This window comes from Pipistrellus kuhlii, unplaced genomic scaffold, assembly GCF_014108245.1.
Source record: "Pipistrellus kuhlii isolate mPipKuh1 unplaced genomic scaffold, mPipKuh1.p scaffold_m20_p_2, whole genome shotgun sequence".
In the NCBI taxonomy this organism is placed as follows: domain Eukaryota; kingdom Metazoa; phylum Chordata; class Mammalia; order Chiroptera; family Vespertilionidae; genus Pipistrellus; species Pipistrellus kuhlii.
In genome coordinates, this window is record NW_023425515.1 from 156,005,589 (window position 1) to 156,027,244 (window position 21,656).

At 39.6% G+C, this 21,656-nt stretch overlaps 1 protein-coding gene across 1 annotated transcript in view; it reads left to right on the forward strand.

Moving 5' to 3' along the window:
• Positions 1-21,656, forward strand: part of CUNH1orf87 (chromosome unknown C1orf87 homolog) — a 78,222-nt gene that overhangs the window by 19,663 nt on the left and 36,903 nt on the right. The window contains exons 3-7 of the mRNA XM_036445610.2: positions 5,160-5,298; positions 5,780-6,043; positions 8,554-8,675; positions 12,245-12,410; positions 20,918-21,015. Of these exons, the coding sequence (XP_036301503.1) occupies positions 5,160-5,298; positions 5,780-6,043; positions 8,554-8,675; positions 12,245-12,410; positions 20,918-21,015 (789 nt within the window). The remainder of the gene's footprint in view (positions 1-5,159; positions 5,299-5,779; positions 6,044-8,553; positions 8,676-12,244; positions 12,411-20,917; positions 21,016-21,656) is intronic.

Sequence of the window (21,656 nt, forward strand, 5' to 3'; positions counted from 1 at the left end):
AAATTCAGATAGAACCTCAAGTGTCTCTGAAGATTCTAAACCATCCTGAAAAAGAACAACAAAGCTGGAGAACTTACACTTCATTATTTCAAAACTAACTATAAAAGTACAATAACCAAAACAGTACGGCATTGGCATAAAGATAGATATATAGACCAATGAAACAGAATAGAGAGTCCAAAATTAAAACTTCACATAAATGGCCAAATAATTTTTCACTAGAATACCAAAATTGTTCAAAGAGGAAAAGATGGTCTTTTCAGCAAATGGTACTGGTAAAACTGAACAGCCACATGTAAAAATATGTAGTTAGACTCTTACCTAACATCATGAACAAAAATCAACTCAAAATGGATCCATGACTTAAATCTAAGATTTTAAACTATAAAACTTTCTGAAGAAAAATAAGGCAAAATCTCTTTTTAAAAAATATATTTCTACTGTTCTGTTGATTTCAGAGAGGAAGGGAGAGAGAGAAGGAAAGGGAAAGAAAGAAAGAAAGAGAGAGAGAGAGAGAGAGAGAGAGAGAGAGAGAGAGAGAGAGAGAGAGAGAGAGAGAGAGAGAGAGAGAGAGAAAGAGAGGAAGGAAGAAAGAGAGGAAGGAAGAAAGAGAGAAACATCAATGATGAAGGAAAATTATTGATCGGCTGCCTCCTGCATGTCCCACACTGGGGATTGAGCCCATAATCCAGGAATGTGCCCTGACCAGGAATCAAACCATGACCTCCTGGTTAAACCACTGAGCCATGTTAGCTGAGCAAGGCAAAAAATCTTTACATTGGGTCTATCAAAGATTTCTTAGATATGACTACAAAGGCATAGGAACCAAAACACAAAATTGACAAATTGGAGTTTATAAAAATTTTTAAATGTACATCAAAACACATTACCAACAGTATAAAAAGTCAGACCACAGAATGGAAGGAAATCATCTATTCAATAAGAGATTAATATCTAGAATATATGGAGAACTCCTAAAGCTCAACAAGAAAACAGAGTTTTAAAATGAGCAAAGGACTTAAATAGACATTTCTCCAAAGAAGTTAAATAAATGGCCAATTGCTCATAAAAATATATTGAACACAATTATTCATTAGGAAAATGTAAATTAAAATTACAATGAGATACCATCTTATGCCTATTAAAATAGTTACCTTCAAAAAGAAAAAAAACTAGAAATAAGGAAAGTTAGTGAAGGTATGAATAAAATCTGTTGGTAGGGATGCAAAATGGTTATAGGTATTATAGAGAACAGTATAGTGGTTTCTCAAATACTAAAAATAGAACTATATCATACCACTTCTGGATATAGAGTCAAAAGAATTGAATGAAAGGTTTCAAGGAAGTATTTGTACATCCATGTCCATAGTAGCATTAGTCATAGTAACTAGAATGGGGAAAGAAACCCAACTATTCACCAACAAATGAATGGATAAACAAACTGTATATGCATACCATGGAATAATATTATTGTAAAAGCAATAGGATTTCTAAAATATGCATTTGATGTCTCTGCAAATTGACATGACATCTACAATATAACTATTTTTTAAATAGTTTTATTTATAACTAATCTTTTAAGAAAAGTTGTTTACATTTCTAACTCTTGCAAGTTCCAACACCCCCCAAAAAAGTTACTAACTTTGTGTTAAATTTCTGTGCTTCATTTCTACAAATTCTTTGATGGAAACATCATAAAACCAGCCTTGCTCAGGAGTTATTTTGGCCATGGCATCATCTCCATGCAGTATTTTGTGATTCAAATTGGACCAAATTAGAGAAACCTATAGCATCAGAGATTGTATAGGTAGTCTGTCAATTCCTAAAGTCAGAAACATAGTGATTTTAAATATATATATTTTATATATATATTCAATGATTTCAGAGAGGGAGGAAAGGAGAGAGAGAGAGAGAGAGAGAGAGAGAGAGAGAGAGAGAGAGAGAGAGAGACATATGAAAGAATCAATCATCAGCTACCTCTTGCACTTCACCTACTGGGGTTCAAGCCACATCCTGGCATGTGCCCTGACCAGGAATTGAACCATGACCTCCTTGTTCATAAGTCAATACTCAACCACTGAGCCACACTAGCTGGGCAACATGGTGATTCTTGATGAAAATTTCCCCTTTTATTTTCATTGACACTTTGGGGACATTCTTTGCTTTTAAAAAACTATAACCAGGATGATTTACATTAGTAAAGGAACAAATCTGAAACCCTGTGTGCACTTGGTGTGAATAAGAGGTCATCAACATTCTGACACTATTTCTCTGTTCTTCCAATTTGGTGCTGTTCTTAATGCTAGGAATCATCAAGACATAGTCTTGGCCCACACAGAGTTTACAGTTTATTGGAGGGAGATATAGAAAATAACAAATAAAAACATAATGTAGTTTTAGAATTTACAAAATATTTTAAATGCATTATAACACATTCTTCATACCACTCCTGTAAGAAAAACGTATTTTCCCCTTTCATAGAGGAGGGCATAAAATTTAGTCAGTGATGTCTAGGTCAAAAAACTTTGAGGGCAAAAATTATACCTGCCTTGTTCATCTGACTCTATGGTGGTGAAAATAAAGATTCTCAATAAAGTTTGGTATTTAAATGAGAGCAAAAGGAGCTAAAGAACACCTTGACCTCATTAGCATAATGAAGTGTTAATAAGTACTTCTTCAGAACACTGTAATATAGAAGTATATCAAATTCTCAGAGACAGAAAAAAAAATGTGCTTGTAAATAGAAGTATTTTATATTGCAAGTAATTTTCAAAGACACCTACTGTTTGAACAATATGTCTAAAATACCTAACCAAATATCTTATAGAATGAAACTACTCTATGTACTGAATGTGGAACCTTTCTCATTCTAGTCTATAAATCAGGGTTCATATCTTATCTGCACAATTTGCTAGAGAATAAACTTTGGACAATTCTGACTTCAACAATGCTCTGAAAGCACCCATCTCTCTGTGTGAACAAATAAGATTTTCAATGTTTCCTTTCCTTTTCCCATACTATTCCTTCTCTTCTCCTCCTCCCTCATGGTTCAGACTGCTCAAATCCATATTTTACTCAGCTTCCAAGCCTGGACTTAAATATCATTGTTTCCAGACTTGGACCACCAGGTCCAGGTTAGGTGGCTCATGGACTGTTCTGATAGTGGCCCTCATGCCATGTTTTGCTTTCTGTGTCTCTCACACTCTGTCAGCTCTGTTTGAAAAGGACCAGGTCTACTTTGTTTACTGTAGGGCCTATAAGAGTTCGTAGCCCAGACTAGGCAAGCCATAAATATTTCTTTAATGAAGGAATAAAGTTACTTTATTTCTGCAAGCCTCAGCTTTCCAAGTATAAATGGGTGCTATATATAGGATCTACCTTATAGGATTATTGTAGGGATTAAATTGAACAAATTAAGCAAAACACCTACATGATGCCTGTACAGAGTATGTGGCCAATAAATGTTTTACTTTTATGGCTATTCTAGAACTCTCTGCTACTTCTGCTCACTCCACCCACTCTAGAGAGCCTCTTAATTTCTCTTTAAAACTAGAGGCTCTGTGCAAAAGATTCGTGTACTTGGGAGTCCCTCAGCCTGGCCTGCACCCTCTCAGTCTAGGAGTCCTTGGGGGATGTCCAACTGCTGGCTTAGGCCCAGTCCCCCTGAGGGAAGGAGGGGTGGGACTAAGCCAGAAGCTGGATATCCTTAGCATCGCTGTGGAGGTGGGAGAGGCTCCCACTGCTGTGCTGCGCTCCCCAGACATGAGCCCTTCTCAGGGCTTCTGACTGAGTGATGCTCCCACTCTGGGAGTGCACTGACCACAAGGGGGAAGCTCCTGGGTTGACCATTTGCCCCCTGGTGGTCAGTGTGCATCATAGAGATGGTAGTTCTACCATATTAGCCTTTTATTATATAGGCTGCTTTACGACGATAAAGCATCAAGAATCATAGGTTGCTATCTATACTAATAGGTCATTATTCAACATGACAACCAACTGAGTATGGCTATTCAGTTTTCAGTGAATGCTTCTGATAATGTCTCCTTCCAATTGCCTGATATTAATAATAACCATGCACCCTGATTTGTACCTGGGAGTTTATTTTCATCAGATATGGCAAAGTGACAGATATAAAGACAACTGCCTTTGAAAGAAGAGTTTATTATGTTTTCCAGGAAAAGGGGCATACCACACCACTCAAGGCCACATAGGAAAACAACAAAGAAACAAGGTCAGTCAGGAGGTAGGAGAAGTGAAGAGAAAGCACAGGCCATGGCCTTTATTGGGATTTCCTTGAGAAAGGCAAGGCAGGATTAACAGAGTAGAACTGGATAATTTAAATAACCCAGGGGACTTTGGGTATAGGTCTCCAATTATCTGGTATCTAGACCTTGGTTGATTCCAGGCAGGGGAAATATCAGCTCTGTGTGTGAGGGTTAGATAAAGGAGGTGGATGGGGATATGAACCAAGATCTGGCTGGTTTTCATATGAATAGCGTGGTAGCAGGAAGCTGTTCACTATCTCTAGGAATTATTTAGGACTGTGAGGGACAGTCTCTACCAGCCAGGCCCTCTAAAATATCAAACTCTTATAAAACACAGGAGGAAAGCATGATTAATACACATACTCCATGGCAAGAGGGAATGGGATGTTATCATTAGCCCTCGTTCCATCATTTATTCTATTGCAAACTTTAAAAACATTGTTCTTGGGATGTAATAGTCTGGGCTTTTAATCTCTTCTAGTCCATTCCTGACAATGCTCACAATTGTCTTTGTTACCCTTTCTGAATCTTCTAATTACAAGAGCCTAAGGATACCCCTTCTCTAATAAGAACCCTAATTTGCCTATAAATACCTTATGTTCCACTTAATTTTACTTAGCGCAGACACCTTCTTTCTTACACAAATGAAATGCATCTAATAATATATTTGTCCAACACTTATTAATTAAATAATGCTGAAATTAATGTTGAGGCTGAAATTAATGTCTTTGGGGACTCAATGAGACAAAGACTCCATGGGTTAAGTCGATTGAAACTGGGAATATGTTAGAAGGAATTGGTTGGCTCAGTCATATTCTCTCTTCTTTCCTCTTTCTCTTCCCTGCTCCCCTTCTGAAACTTAATACCATTTATTTGTCTTTGTTTATTTAAAACTCCCAACCAGGCAAATGTTCACTGCAGTTCTGTACCGACTGGAGACCAGTCCCTGTCCTATATCCATGGCCTCCCCAGGAGAAAACTTAGAGACTGGTCTTCAGAGCAGATGGAAAGGGTACGCTCTGACCAGCCAGAGGTGGGTATACTGAGAGTTGGTGAGTTGTTTTCTATTGTGGATGAAGGGGTATTATCTAATTGGCTTTTCAGGAAGCTTTCCTGGGGAGTTCACAGGAAGACCTCAAATGTCCCAACTGAACTTCTCACCTTCCTTCCACCTTTCATCTCCCAAATCCAATGGGTTTCTAAGATGTCATTCTAAATTATCAGATAATTAAAAGGTTATTTTGTAAAACAAAGATGATATACCTTAAGTATGTATGCACTCTGAAGTTATTTGCTTCTTTTATTCTGAAAAAGATTATGAGGCATTGTAAACTAATAAATATACCCAGGTTGAACACTTACCCTCAGGTTATTACTAACTTGTCCTATACTAAGCTAGGCCTAAAAGTAGATGCTCTGATACCAGCCCTACTAGACTTTGGCCTCCTTACATGAGCCATCTTATTTCAGAGCCCTGTTAATTTTTGGTGGTGATTATTTTTTTTTTTTAGCAGGATATTGGCCAGAGGCTAAGTGAAATGACAAAAGAAGATACTTTTCTTCTCACCCTAGTCAGAAGAGAACTCGAAACTCGCTCTTTGAGTTCTGGTTTATTAGACAAGCTTCAAAAAGAGCTGAAAATCCTGGATCCCATCGCTTCTGGATTTCTTCTTCAGTCTCAGCTGAGCCACCTCTTCCTGAGGCATGAAGTCCCTCTGCAGTTACCAACAGTCAAGATCCTCTGCCAGAGGTTTGCCAGGAGTGGCTCTCCTAAAATGGTATGGCCATCTCGAAATTTCCAGTGTGCATTCCTTTCCTTTATTTTACTTGAACCCACCAGAGTAATAGAATTAAAAATCTAGTTTCTTTTTTGAAAAATAACCTTTACTATTGACTCCTAAGATGCAGATGCAATACTTATTTATACTTATATATATAAATTTCTAGAATACACCAGAATAGAAAATAGATTTAAGTCTCTCTCTCTCTCTCTCTCTCTCTCTCTCTCTCTCTCTCTCTCTCTCTCTCTAACATATATATATATATATATATATATATATATATATATGTTAGAGAGGGAGAGAGATAAACATCAATGATGAGAGAGAATTATTGATTGGCTTCCTTCAGTATATCTCACACTGGGGATAGAGCCCACAACCTGGGCCTGTGCCCTGACCAGGAATTGAACTGTGTCCTTCTGATTCATAGGTCAACACTCAACCACTGAGCCTCACCAACCAGGCAAGTTAGGTCTCTTAGTCCTGCTTAATTTCTCTTTAATGAGCTTTTCCTTCCCAACTTTCATTATCTAGTCCTAACATAGTCAAGATAACAAGTGCACTTAAATCCATTTACAAGCTGAGCAGTTGGTAAAAGTGGAGAACTTGACTTAAAAAGTGTGATAGTTCCTAAAGCATTAGAGACTGCGGGGTGTGGGGGTGGTAATTTTTTAAATATAAATCACCACCACAATTTGCTGATTAGGAAACTGAGACCCAGAAGGGTTAAGGAACTTGCACAGGGCACCTAGAGAATTAATGGCAGACCCAGTGCAGAGATAAATGTTCCCCAACACAAGGGCAGGGTTCTTTCTCTGCTTGTACTTTCCAAGTTCACATTGAAAATGAATACAAAACAAGATCCAAGTGTAACCATTCAGGGAGTTAGAGGAAAGTGCCCTAAAAGAGGAAGATGTAATAACAATGGGAAAATCATTAGTAAGCATGTGATGATAAAAAACCAGGCCAAAACCAACCTGATTTCATGCTTAGCAGTTAGTAGGTACACAAATGAATGTAAGTTCTCGCTCCTGCCCATCTTTAAACTGAAAAAATAAAATTAGTTTTATATGTATGAGAAATATTTATAGTTCAATGGCAACTTATTAATATAACCTCCTTGAATCTTTAATTCAATCAAATTGTCTAGTCTGAAATCTAGTTTATATCCAGGTCCCTGTCTAGCTTCCTTCTCCCATGCTACTCCCTCCACTGTTCTAGAGTTGTCTGTCTACCATGATCCTTAGGATGCCATCTAGCCCAGCAATGAAAATCTACAACATTCCTCCAGTCCTTTTCTATGTAAAAAAATAATAATAATTAAAATAAAAATCTATATATAAAAAAGCCTCAGCGACTGTCCAACATTTGTCCAGTAGCTATGATGTACAATGACTACCAGGGGGCAGATTCCCCAACCAATAGAGGAGGAAGCCCAATTCATTGTGGAATTGGCCATGGGTTAGGTTGCTTCTGAGGTACTATCAGCCCTGAATCTGGTCACCTGTACCCTAGACCCAGAGAAGAGGGAGGTGGGAGCCAGTGGGTGTCCACGTCCTGAGGCTGGGCCTGCAGGTGGGGTCTTGCAATGTGGGACCCCTTGGGGCATGTCAGAGAGCCTGTTTCAACCTGATCCTCATAGGCCAGGTCGAGGGACCACACCAGTGCACGAATAATATTTTTACTTACCTTAGTAACTAAGATCTTATTCCCAAATAATCTGAATATATCTGCTGAGTATATCTAAATATAAGTACATATTGTATATAATCCTATCAAATAAAGACAGAATATGCAGATTGACCATAACTCCACAATAAAGATGGCAGTGCCCACAGCCAAGAAGTAGGGAATATACATATTGACGAGACAAGGTGAGAGGTGGAAGGTGGCTTTAACTGGAGTGAAGGCAGTGCTGGCAGCCAGGGGAAGGAAGGCTTATTCTTGCACAAATCTTTGTGCATTGGGCCTCTAGTACATATATAAAAGAGAGAGAGACTAAAGGCTATGTTATAGCATAGTAACAAATAGTCCCAAATCTCAGTTGCTTAAAACAGCAAAAGCTTATTTTTAATTTACATTACATTTCTGTAATGAGTTTGCCACAGGCTCTTCTTGGCACTGTCATTATCTTAGCTCCAAAACCCAAGCTGATGAAGCAGACACTCTGGAATGTTTGGGACACACGGCAGATGGGAAAAGAGCTCTGAAGGCCTCATGTCAACAGTTTAATCCTCAACCCAGAAGTAGCACATGTCCCTTCTGCTTATAATTCATTGGCCAGAACTGGTCATATGGTCCTACCCAGGAAGTGCAATTTTACCATTTGTCCAGGAGGGAGAATAGTAATATTTGGTTAAAAAACACTAATAATTATTATATTTTAAAGCTGCTTTAAAAAATCTTCATGGTATAATATTTTAAACACATTTCATTTCAGCAGGCCTCTTTTCCCTACATGTATTGTAAATTAAATGAGGATTTTCTGCTTCATATTTAATTTTCAGGTGGATTATGAGAAGCTACTCTGTTTTCTGATAGTGGCAGCCTCAGATGATCCACAGCAAAGCAGAAGTGCCGTGGACAGCAACCTGAGGGAAGCTCAGGGTGGTACCCATCACAGTGAAAGGTACTTCCTCCCTTTCTGTGGGCATGTTATTCCTAGACTTTCAGAACTGGCTGGGCTGTTGGAGGCAATTCCCTATTAGGTGAGCAGTGCAGAAATATAGCTGTTCACCAACACTCAGCTTGTGCCTACAGTTTTCTCTCGCTGTGTTGTAAATAGGTGGGCATAGGAAATTATTTGCAACAATTGTATATGTTTCTTAACAGCAGGGTATGTCTTTTTTTTATGAGGTTTTGGTGTAAAGATGAAAAAAACTCATTCTGAAATAAAATAATGATTGTGGCTCTGGCCGGGTGGCTTAATTGGTTGGTGCATCATCCCATAAACCAAAAGGCTGTGGGTTTGATTTCCAGTCAGAGCACATACCTAGGTTGCAGGATTGATTCCTGTCAAGACATGTACCAGAGGCAAATGATCAATGTTTCTCTCTCCTCGTTTGCTCCACCCTTCTTTTCTCTCTAAAAATTAATAAAACATATCCTTGGGTGAGGCTTTAAGTAAATAAATTAATTAAATGAAAGAAAGTATTGTGTCCTGGTGCAGTACTCATCTAGAGTAGGTTCTGGAAATATGTTCAGTCAGTGAACTTCTGAAGGCAGGTACTAGCACAGAAAAGTTTGAGGTACAGAATCAATAATCCCTTCCCATAATCTCAAGGGAAAGAAATAATTGAAAGCAAACACAGGAAATGAGGAATATTATTAGAGATGAGACACAGTAAAGCATGACAGTCTCCACATTCTCTGAGAAAACTGGCAGAGGGCTATGGCTAGGAGCATAGCCCCATTGCCAGAAGCCTGGGCTCAATCCCTGTCTCTGTCACTAGGTGGAGCCTTGAGCTAGTCACTTACCCTCCCTGTGCCCCCACTCTCCAACTGTAAAATGGGAATAATGTATAACAGTGACCCAGTTAATTCATGCAAAGTTCTTAAAGTCAGTCCTGGTATACAGGAAGTGCTATAGAAGGGCTTGTTACTACTTTTTTACTGTCCTTCCAGAAGATACTCTTTCCAGTTACAAATAATGTGACATAGCGATTAAGAGCCATGGGATAGGAACTTACCTCTTTAAGAAAAAGGTATGGTTTTCTATACAAATGTCCCTGGGCCAAGGGTTAGATTTAATTCCCTTCTATGTATTCTCTGTTGACTCTGATACTTCATCCAACAGTCATTGAATACCAGCTGTGTGCCAGGCACACTTTTCTGGGCACAATGAACTCAGAGGTGGGCAAGGCTCAGTCACTTCTTCAAGGGCTCATAGTCCAAACAAATATCACTCTGGGAGTAACTGTCCTATGGAGACCCATAAAGCCCTATATATTTTTTTAATACTCAGCAACTACGCTTCATACAATACAGATTGTGAGAGGTGATATGCTGTGCACAGGAAAACATGGCCACGCACTGACAGATATGGTGGGTCTTATGAGTCCTAGACAGGAAGCCTCTCCTGAGCTCTAGACGGTTATGTCTCTGCAGTGTGGTGCCATAGACGTCACTCTTCATATTATTTGGCATTTGAGGTTAGGAATAGCGTCTGTCCTGGACCACTCAGTGTCTAGCACAGGTCTAGCATAGTTCCTAGTACATAGGAGATGCTCAGTAAATACTTGTTGGATGTAATTGGCACTTCCCATTATCCAAAGAGCTTGCATCACTTCATGTGCAGGGGCATCTGGATTTCTACCCCATAAAAAAGGTGCCTGAAGAGATCATTTTGAACTCATCCCAGAAGGTGCTGTTTACATGAACCAGGTAGTGTGTGTGTGGAGGCGAAGGATGAATGGCTTGTAATGAACCCAGGCTCTGTGTTTATAAATGTGCTGCTCAGGAAAACACCCTTTTGTGTTCTGCAGGTAGAGCTTTACATGAGGTAGCTCTGTGATGTTTTAAAAGCAGCCAGCATCACTAATGGGACCAGATGAAATCCACTCCGGCAGCAGGTTTCCTAAGAAACCCCACCAGCTGCAGTAAATGGGTTCCATACAACACCTGCCAGTTCAGGACTCGGTGTACAGAGACAGGGGCCAGAGCCCCATGAATTCCCACCCCCAGAAACTGGCATTGAAAGAAAAGAAGAAAGGAAGAAAAACCTCTGATTAAAATCTGAGACAGATACTTCTGATTGACAAGGCCCAACTCATGTGCCCTGAGCAGCAAAAAGAAGCTGGAAATGCAAATAGCTGGCATGCAGACTCCTGGGCTGGGCAAGTGGGTGCAGAGTTAGGTGACCAACATAAAATAAATAGCCACTTTTCCTCCTTTTCTGTACCAAACTTTTGGAAAATATTAGCTATTGTTAAATAATTCAGAAAGGTATAGTTTGGTGTCAAGGCTCAAGTAAGAGTTCCAGAGCAAAAGGAAGATACCGTATGACCTTTCGGAAAGTTAAATACATCTAAAAATAATTTATTGCAGGTTTTGTACCACATCTCCCAGAAATAGTAAGGAACAAAATAGACTCTACTCACATCTTATGGAGCAAGAAGATTTCCCTTAAGTAGATGGCTTCATAAGATGTGGGTCAAATCTATTAACCAATTCCAGCCCAATAAATTTAATTTAAAAAAAAAAAAAAGTTAATCCAGCAGGGGGTGCTGGAGCATCCTGAGGGCCTACTGTGTGCATCAATTCCCATTCAGTGACATTATCTTGGTAGCTTGAAACCAGCAGTGGTGGGAGTATTCACACCAGGAAAATCAGCAATGCTCCAAATTAGGACTTTCTCTTAAAAAGCTGGTAGTTAAAGTTTTACCAGCACATCAAGGTAAATAAACGAGTAGGGGTTGGGGGGTGTCATAGAATGTCCCTCTAGAAAAGTGGCACTGAAGCTGAGACAATGGAAAATAGGAAACGCTTCACTGCTGAGAAAATAGTTTGGCCATAAAATATGGCCTGGAAGGATACACACTTTTGAAAGTGAAATACTAGTATGTAAACACCTCAAACTAGTTTCATAAAATAAATGACTCTTGACACTTTGTCACTCTGGTAATTTTCACCTGTTATGGAAAGTATCAAAAGCCAGTTTTGCTGAACTGCCTGAATAATTACATACATTTGCATTCCATCTGGTAAATACATAATTACTCTCAAACTTTTCTGGGTTTTCCAGCTACAAAGAGCAGAGTCAAGGATAATGCAGGAAGTTTGCTTGGGTCAAAATTTCCTCCTCTACAGGTTCCCTGGTCACAGGGATCTGCCGGTATCTGCCTTGCTTTGCTTGTGACGTGTACCATTAGGAAATTTATCTGGGCTCAAAAAAAAGTAAGAAGTGTGTAAAGTAAACTACCATTGACACATCTAATTTTTTTTTCTCTCAACCTGGTAAGATTACAAATTTGGTCCATATTCTAGTCGAATGGGTGGGTTCCTTCTGGAGAAGAGACTTGAACTCCCTAGAATGGAACAGATTTGAGTTAGTCTGTGAAGTCGCCACATGCAGTCCCATGACCAGGTTCCCAGGGCTTAGAAGGTGTGTAACACAGGTGAGAGACACAATATGCAACACACGGCGACTTCCTTGAAGGGTTCACCTTTTCACAGACTTTCCCATGTCCCTCCAAGTAGTGCTGCCCCTCAACACGCCGACTTGCCATCAGAAGTGGCTAGCAGCCTGCTGGAGATCCTAAAGCTGGCACTCAGTGCAGCCAATGGCAAGCTCAACCTAGAGAGCCTCAGTTGGAGTTTTCGAAAAGAAGATCATGCGTTGTCCGGCTTCCTGCCCCCACCCAAGGTAACAAAATTAGATTTCAGCTCTGATCAGCCCTAAAAGTCTACCCTGGAGCTTTGGGTCTATAGTAAGAAGGCCCAGTTATGATCTGTGTCCTGCCTGTGGATTACATCGCACAGTGTTTTGTCTTCTGTGCCAGAGAGGAAAGAAACAAAAGAGAAAAGAAATTGGGAAATGTGCAGCCTTGATACAGGAATTACTTATATTAAGCTATATTTTGTGCCAACAATATGGAATAATATAGCAATACCCAAATAATATTTCACAGTGGAAAACAAGTGTTTGCCCAGACCAAATGTCCATTCCTCACACCCTCACCAGCTTCCGGGAGGTTAGCATGTGGTATCCATTCCTTAGGGATAGTACATTGTAGGGATTGGTGTGACTTATTGCTGATAGAGCTGAGTGTGCTGTTTTGGGAAGCATTAATTAACAGTGCAGATGTGTTTCATGGAAGAAAATCCAGAATCATAAACTCGAGTCATGAGGCTACCTAGGATATAGGCACAATAATAATTACCACGAATGCCACAATTCCTTTAACACCAAGGCATAACCACCAAGCTTGCCAGTGTTCTCACCAAGTGCCAAATCGCTAACACAGAAAATACAAAATCTAAGTAGTTGTTAGAACCTGTTTAATAAATTTTAAAAACTGAGCCTCAGGAGTCACCCAAAGACCTCAGTTAGCAAGTGGCAGAGGCAGGATTCAAAGTATAGGACAAACTGAAAATTAAGAGCTAGAATCGGCAGAAGCTATCTGGAAGGTTCCATTGAGCTCAGGACACAAAAGTTAGAATTCCGGAGGAGTAGAGAAATAGAAGGAATTGAAAGTTACAGCAGGGGGTGGGGTGTGAGTCCCATTGGAAAGATTTTAAAAAAAAACCTTTCATCTAAGTCAGTGGTCAGCAAACTGCGGCTCACGAGCCACATGCGGCTCTTTGGCCCCTTGAGTTTTTAGCAAAGGCCATCTTAGGAGTACCATAATTAAGTTAATAACAATGTATCTACCAATATAGTTTAAGTTTAAAAAATTTGGCTCTCAAAAGAAATTTCAATCATTGTACTGTTGATATTTGGCTCTATTCTAAGTAAATAGGGGTTAGAATTGAGAGCAGAGAATTTAAAAGAACAAGTGATGCTTGCTAAGGAAGCAAAGACATAATATGCTAAAAGTGGGATCTTATTCTGTCACAGAAGTAGCTTGCTCTGTGCTTTCATTTATAAGTCAATGAAGCATGCAAAGGCAAAGCTTGTGTGTGTGTGTGTGTGTGTGTGTATGTTATACTTGCATGCATGTTTTACTAGAAAGATAGGATACTACAGGAGATTCCACACATCCTACACACACTTTTTTTATGCTCAGGAATAAATCAGTAGGAATAAGTTAAGAAGCATCAATTCTTTGTTATTAGAAACTACATAACAGCATCAGTAATGCTCAAACGTTCTCAGTCGATGCTCTTAGAGTGGAACATAAATGACTTGAAAATCAAAGTAAATTTGCTTAACCTCTTGATTCTCAGGTTTTTCATCTGGAAACACTGGGTTCCAGATGTCTGCCTCCTGTCTGTTGTTAAACAAGATAAGTATGTGAAGGCACTTAGCACACTGGGTGATCCCTGAGTACAGGCAGGCAGAGTGGGCCTTGAACTTCTCCCCCCACAGCTGGCCCTGCAAGCTTAAATTCATGGTTCATATCCAAGGAAATGGGACACATTTTCCTGAAAGCTGGTCTGCCTCTCATGAGCCATCTGGCATCTTTTAAGACATCTGGAACTCACTCAAAGTATAGTACAGTTCCGGGAGGTATGTAAGACAGAATTCTGTTTCCCCAGGACGTGAGAGAAATTGAAGCCCAAGGGACATTGGATACAGAAGGCAGTAGTTTTAGCTGAGCATCTTTATTTCAGGACACAGGACTTCAGAGTGGCCTGGGAAGAGCCATCTGAATTAGAAGGGGTTTTCTTTTTTACCAGTACTAAATCTCCTTGATGTGAGAGAGTCACAGTACAGAGAATCACGGGCCTCCTTAAGTTTCTTGTAAAATCTCTGCACCCTGGGCTAGACAGAGGTGGGGTGCTGAGGCACCTCCTCACAGCCAACATTTCAGAGGGTTCACAAATGATTGATAGCTTCTCTGATAAATAAATGCAGTCTTGAAGGGTAATATGAGTCTTGTCACTCAAATCAATGGAATTTTGATCACTGTCAGAGAACAATATGAAAACATATCAACTACCTATCATCTTCATCCTATGCACTCACACATCCTGTTCATCTAGACAATGGTTCTCAACCTTTTTAATGCCATGACCCCGTAATACAGTTCCTCATGTTATGGTGACTCCCAACCATAAAATTATTTTTGTTGCTACTTCATAACTGTAATTTTGCTACTGTTATGAATCGTAATGTAAATATCTGTATTTCTGATGGCAACCCTGCTAGTGGTTCTCAACCTGCTGTAGAGCCTAAGACCATTAGAAAACAGATATTTATATTATGATTCATTAATAGTAGCAAAATTACAGTTATGAAGTAGCAATGAAAATAATTTTATGGTTGGAGGTCACCACAACATGAGGAACTATATTAAAGGGACGAGGCATTAAAAAGGTTGAGAACCACTGCTCTAGCATGTTGTTAATACAATGATCACTCCTGGAAAGACTGCTGAGGCATCATGAATCCACATACATTTATTGACCACCCTGATCATTACTCAAGTAGGTTCAATGGGTCTTTATAAACTAAGATACTCCCAAGCACATAGGCTCAGTTTAACCTTTTTTTTTTCTTTGAATATATTTTATTGCTTTTTTACAGAGAAGAAGGGAGAAGTATAGAGAGTTAGAAAAATCGATGAGAGAGAAACATCAATCAACTGCCTCCTCCACAGCCCCACTGGGTATGTGCCCACAACCAAGGTACATGCCCTTGACCAGAATCAAACCTGGGACCCTTCAGTCCACAGGCCAACGCTCTTACAGGCGTCTTCAAACTACGGCCCGCGGGCCACATGCGGCCCGCAGAGGAGTCTGATCCGGCCCGCCAGGTTTTTTGGGCAGTGAGCGCAGCCGAGGTGTTACAGTAGGAATTAGTAGTTCATATAGTCCGGCCCTCCAGCTCTCTGAGGGACCGTGATCTGGCCCCCACTTTAAAAAGTTTGAGGACCCCTGCTAGCCACTGAGCCAAACCGGTTTCAACAGTTTAACCCTTTTTATACATAACCTATATTCATTTTTTATCTCATGAACTCACTCTCTTTCTATTCTACATCCCAAACTACTCCCAGACTTCCCTCCCAGGAGGAGTTATCTAGAACACAGGTAGCTATCCTTCTAATTACTCTGCTTCATTTCCATGCAACTTCCTTACTACCATCAACAGGGAGTCTCATTACTAAGGGAACTCTGGCTTTGTGAACTAAGTTTGTTCTGGTGACAAGACACTATGACACTAGTTTAACTATTAAAGTGAGAGTTTTCTGAAGTTTGTCAGCTCCTCTTTGGTAGTTTGTTGTTTTTGTTTTTATATCAGTACACTTTGCCCTAAAATTATAAAATTATTTTTACTAACTTCAAATCCTTCCTCCTTTCAGTTCAGCAGCCATCTTTCTGATCCATGTGGCATGTTTATCCTATACTTGCATTCAACATGTTATTCACTCAATGTGTTCTGGGAACTGTGATAAGGCTAAGGGCAACAGACTAATTACAATTTCGGCAGCTCAGTGGAAAGGTGACATTTTTAGACATGTCACAGTCCTATATAACAAATTCAGTGATGGCCATAACACTGTGCACAGAGAAGAAACTCCAACCTAGCCTAATCCAGAAACTCTTCACAGGAGAAGATACAAATGCTAAATCTTGGAGGATAGATTAATTTGGCAAAGAACTGGGGGAAGGAACAGAGGAAAGATTCAGAAAGGTTTTCTAGGTAAAAGGAGCAAGGAGAAATGGCCCTGGAATGAGAAAGAGCATGGTTAATTCTGTGTGGAGGCAGCACACAGTGAATGGTGGGATGGTGGGATATGATGCTCAAATGATGCCAGAATGGGGAGTAGAAGCTAATTTATGACATTCTTAAGGAGTGTAAATTTTATCCTGAAGGCACAGAGGAATCATCAAAGGATATTAAACAAGTGAATGATATGATCAAATTTGGAATTTGAAAAGAGCATTCTAATAGAATATGGAGAATTAGAGGCAGATAGATCTCTAGAAGGCTGGTCCAGTAATTCAAGCAAGAAATCATGAGGGTTTAAACCAAGGAAGTTAACAAGAGGGATGAAGCTATTAGGAAGTACAAAGTAGTTCTTGATGACTCATTGAATGGGGTCTTGAATTATGAAGAATCAAAAATGGCTCCCGAGGTCCTGGCTTTGGTAACTTGATGGCTGGTGGTGCCATTCTCTGAGATAGGAAACAGAAAAGTTGATGGGTATAGGAAGGAATAATGAGTTCAGTTTTGAACATGTTGACCTAGGTTTAGAGATTAAAACTAAAAAAAAATGATTTAAGATTCTTCAATACAGAGCTGAAGTCACATGAGCAGTTAGAGTTACTAGGGACACAAGGAAAAGGGTGAGGGTGAAGAAGACACTCATTAATGAGGAATAGGTAGACAAAAAGAAGCCAATAAAGGAGACAAAAAATAATCAAAAGACATGTGGGAGTGGTCAAGAAGCCAAGAGATAAACCATATCGCATGCTGTCATCGATAATTAGGAATGAGAAATGTTCATTAAATTTGAAACTAGAGAGGTGACTAGTGACTTGGTAAACACAGTTTAAGCATCCATTGTGATGGAGCAAAATGCAAATGAAGTAAATGGGAAGAGAGGAAGTTGAGGGCATCTGTGCACCACTCTTTCAATGAGGATTTAGAGGAAATGAACATTTATTTCACATGTCAGTTTCTAAATAAGAGATACTTTATTTACATTTGATTTTTTTAAAATCCCTGATTAAACAGGAGAAATTTCACATAATCACTTTCTTATTGAACAAGGGTCATCCTTTTAATATCTAACCTCTAAAGGATTTTAATAATAATTCTGAAAAACACTAAACTGCCAGGATATCCTGGTAGATATTTCTATTATTCCTCTACAGCTGTCAGCAGTCAGTTCTTAGCAGCTATCAATCAATCTGCTTCTAGGAACCCTGATGTACTATTTCCAATCTGCTGCTCATTTTAGCCTGGAGCATAATTCAATATTGCCAGCAGTAAATAAATTGTTTTTAGAATAACATTTTAATATTGATGTTTCAAAATATGCCCTGGCCAGTGTAGCTCAGTTGGTTGGAGCATCATCTCATATACCAGAAGGTGATGAGTTTGATTCCTGGTCAGGGCACATGCCAGGTTATAGGTTCCAACCCGAGTTAGAGGCTGGGGTGTGGGAGGCAATGATGTTTCTCCCTCATACCAATGCTTCCTTCCCTTTCTTCCTCCTTCCAAAAAGTAAAATAAAAATACATTAATATGCTGTAATCATAACTATGCATCAATTCTCATTTATGGAGTGAAATGGAATAATGTGACTAATTTCCTCTCAAAATTTATTCTTTACTAACTTCTGCCTAAGCACACTCCGCTGTTCAGTGTCTTTTTTCTTTAATATATTTTATTGATTTTTCACAGAGAGGAAGAGAGAGGAATAGAGCGTTAGAAACACTGATGAGAGAAAATCATCAATCAGCTGCCTCTTGCACAACCCCTACTGGGGATGTGTCCGCAACCAAGGTACATGCCTTTAACCGGAATCAAGCCCGGAACCTTTCAGTCTGCAGGCTGACACTCTATCCACTGAGCCAAACCGGTTTCGGCCCACTGTTCAGTGTCTTTAATTCATTCATTCACTTCCTCATTCATCTATGTATTCATTTATTCAATAATTATTGCTCTCTTATTTTTTAACAGTATGATAGGCAGTGGTGATGAAATGAATGAAACACAATTCCAGGCCTCAGTAGACCACTGTCTTGTAGAGAAGTTCTAATGAACAGATAATTACAGTTCAGCATGGAAAGAGGTATAAAACTAGAGAGTGAATAATGTCAAAATACATTTAGTCTCTAAAAAGCACCATGCTCTATCTCACCCATTATTTACAATGCTTTTCTTCTTCCTGGATTCTCCCCAACCCCTTATTCTCCTAGCCAAGTCTTTGAATTTTTTCATGTTTCAAATCCATTGTGTGTGTGTGTGTGTGTGTGTGTGTTTATTTGTTTGTTTGTTTGTGTTTGCTGTTAAGCTTCCCTGACACAATTCCTCTCTCTACACCTAATAAGTAATGCTTGCAAGTTTCAAATCTAGATTTGTTGTTAATTTTCTCCATATAGACAAATGAAAATTATCTCCTTGTTTCTGTTTAAGTCTGGGTTTTATTATAATTCAGGTATGGTCAGACCAACAGATCAGGAGATGATTGCTATTGAAAATCTAGTGTGGTACTCATAGTTCCCAACAGGAAGTGCATGGCACCCTCCTTCCACCCCCACCCTCCCACCCCAGGTCACACGGGAAAGCACCAGAGGCTATCAGGGGACATGTGGGAAAGGCCTTCATTGTGGAATGAGCAAGACAAGGTAACTAGGTTTAGGGTTGACTAGGTTAAATAATTTGGACCCTGTGACATAGGTTCTCTTCTGATTTATGTGGTACTTGGCCCCAGAGTGAAAAGGGCAGGGAAACAGTGGCTCAAGCCTGAGAGCCCAATGAAGGAGGTGGTTGGTTTGCATATGAGGGGAACACTTTCCTGCCAGTCCATTACTTTGTCTAGGAATTGGCTAGCCCTGAGAGGAGCAGTCTCTCCAGAGTCAGCAAAGCCCCATGATGTTAATAAAAAATTAAAATTAAAAAAAAAAAACAGAACAGAAGAGAAAGGCATGCTTGATGCACTTGTTATACTGAGATTGTTCTCAAAATAATAATAGTAGCTAGTATTTAACACTAAATTAGACATTTCTTTATTTTTTGTCCCTTCCTTTCTTCTTTCCATTCTCTCTCCTTTCCTTTGTCCCTCTTTCTTATTCTTTCTCTTGCTACTTTTTTGCTTTCCTCTTTTCTCTTCCCCTTTTTCTTCTTCTTCCCTCCCTTCCTTCTTTTCTTTATTCAACAGATGTTAATTCAGTGTCTACTGAAAGCTGGGCACTATCCTAACTGCTTATTTTCTTGTGTAATCTTTACAGAATCCTGGGAAGTAGAAAACAATTTTATTTAGTAGATGCAGTAACTGAGCATAGCAAGGTTAAGCCTGCCTGCTCGCTTCCAACTGCCCTCCCCTTCTGGCCTGATCACCCCTAACCTTCCTAAGGTCACACAGATAACAGACAGCAGATTGGGTGTTCAGAATAAGTCCTGTTTTATTCCAAAGTCTATATGCTTAAACATTATGCTAACCATACAACATATGCTATCACACCCCTAAAAGTCTGATATGTTTGAATCTAAGTATCACCCACCCACCAAGTTGAGAACTGAAATGGTTTGTGAACTAGACTCAGAATACTCAATACATAGGAAAGTGCAGTGACACTTCATTCATTCATCCAACAAGTAATTTATTGAGCGTCTGGTTTCTAGACTAAGTTCCATGATTTATGTGACTTTGAAAAAGTCACTTAATCTTTCTAAATCTTTGTTTCCTCATATATAAAATACAGGTAATATTAACATGTGAACACAACAAGCTTGTTTTGTAAATCAAAGTAGATGTAAAAAACATTTTGCAATTTACCTTTATAATCTATATTAATAAAGAGCTAATAGGCTCATGGTTGACCATGACGTTAACTGGGGTGTTGCTCCAGAGATGAGGCAGAAGTGGGGAGGTGCCCCGAGAAGGCGGGACCATCCTGTGCCTGGGAGGGCAGGGGTGAGAGCCCATAGCATCCTCCTGACCAGTCCTTCACCACCCACCACTCACCTACCAGGGGAAGGAGCACAGTGCAGCAGGCAGGAGGCTTCCACGCTCTCCTCTGGTGCCATGATGGGGTGCAGCCACTGCATTGCTCTGGAGAGGGGGCAGAAGTGGAGAGAAGACAGGACCAGCCCGAGGCGACCCTAGGGACTGAGGGTGGGACTTGAAGCATCCAGAGAAGGCCAGAGGGTTTGGGGGCTGGGCCAGGCACACTGGAACTCTGCGTGAACAGGTCCAGGTGTCAAGGCAGGGCTGCAGGTGGGTGGGCAGTGCCGCACAAATTTGTGTGCTGGACTCCTAGAAGTATATAATTTCTAGTACTTGACCACCAATTCTGTGGCTAACAAATATGTAAGATCAGAATTTTAAAGTTCAGTGACTTCTGGGTAATGAACTATACTCTGTATCAACCAAATAAGATCTTGCTGTTGCTGAGCATTTAGTTGGACATTCTTGTCTTGAATGATATCCTATTGGTCAACAGAGTGCTCTCTGGAATATTAATTCTTTGTCAAAATCATATAGGTTTTAATTTTTAATTTCATTACAGTGACAACGTCCTTTTTATGCGCAGGTCAGGGCTATCTGTGGGAAACATGGATTATATCTGACTTTGAGCCTTCTAGAAACATTGCTCAACCATCAAGATTTGGCTTACCAAAATGAAATAAAGTAAGTTGATTTTTTTTTTATTCACAGTCCTCTGAAAGGATTCCAAACACAGAGATCCGTCTCTAAATTACAATTTTATGTGTGAAACTATCAATTTCATTACCTACAGACAGAATTAAGAAATGATTGCTTATGTTAAAACACATTGCCAACCAGTAGTTTTTGAAGGACCATTGCATTTTGAAGTTATTTATTACATGTTCTTACAAGCTAATATCTTTTGAAAGTATGATACTTTGTAAAACACTGTGTAATATGAAACAAGAATTCTTGCGATTCGCAAAGTGTTAAGGCCAAACACTTTCCGATTTGTAAAAATATAAACTATTCCCAGCCGCAATGTATTAAGACCAAAGGCTTTACTTAGCCAGAGAAAAACAAAAGCACTGAATTTCTGGCCGAGAGGCAGCCCAGAGCAGTGATTACTGATGGGGGGAAGGGGGGAGTGTGAGGTAAGCTCATCTTATTGAACACTGGGGAACCTAAACTTAGCCCAGGAATTTTCTTGAGCTAAAGAGGAAAATCTCTCTAAATCGTGGTTTCCTCATATAGAAAATTCAGGTAATATTGTATTCTACTTCTTGTGGAGTTCAGGAAGGCCAAGGAGGCTAGAATGCACAGTACAGGGTAGCAGAGAGGAG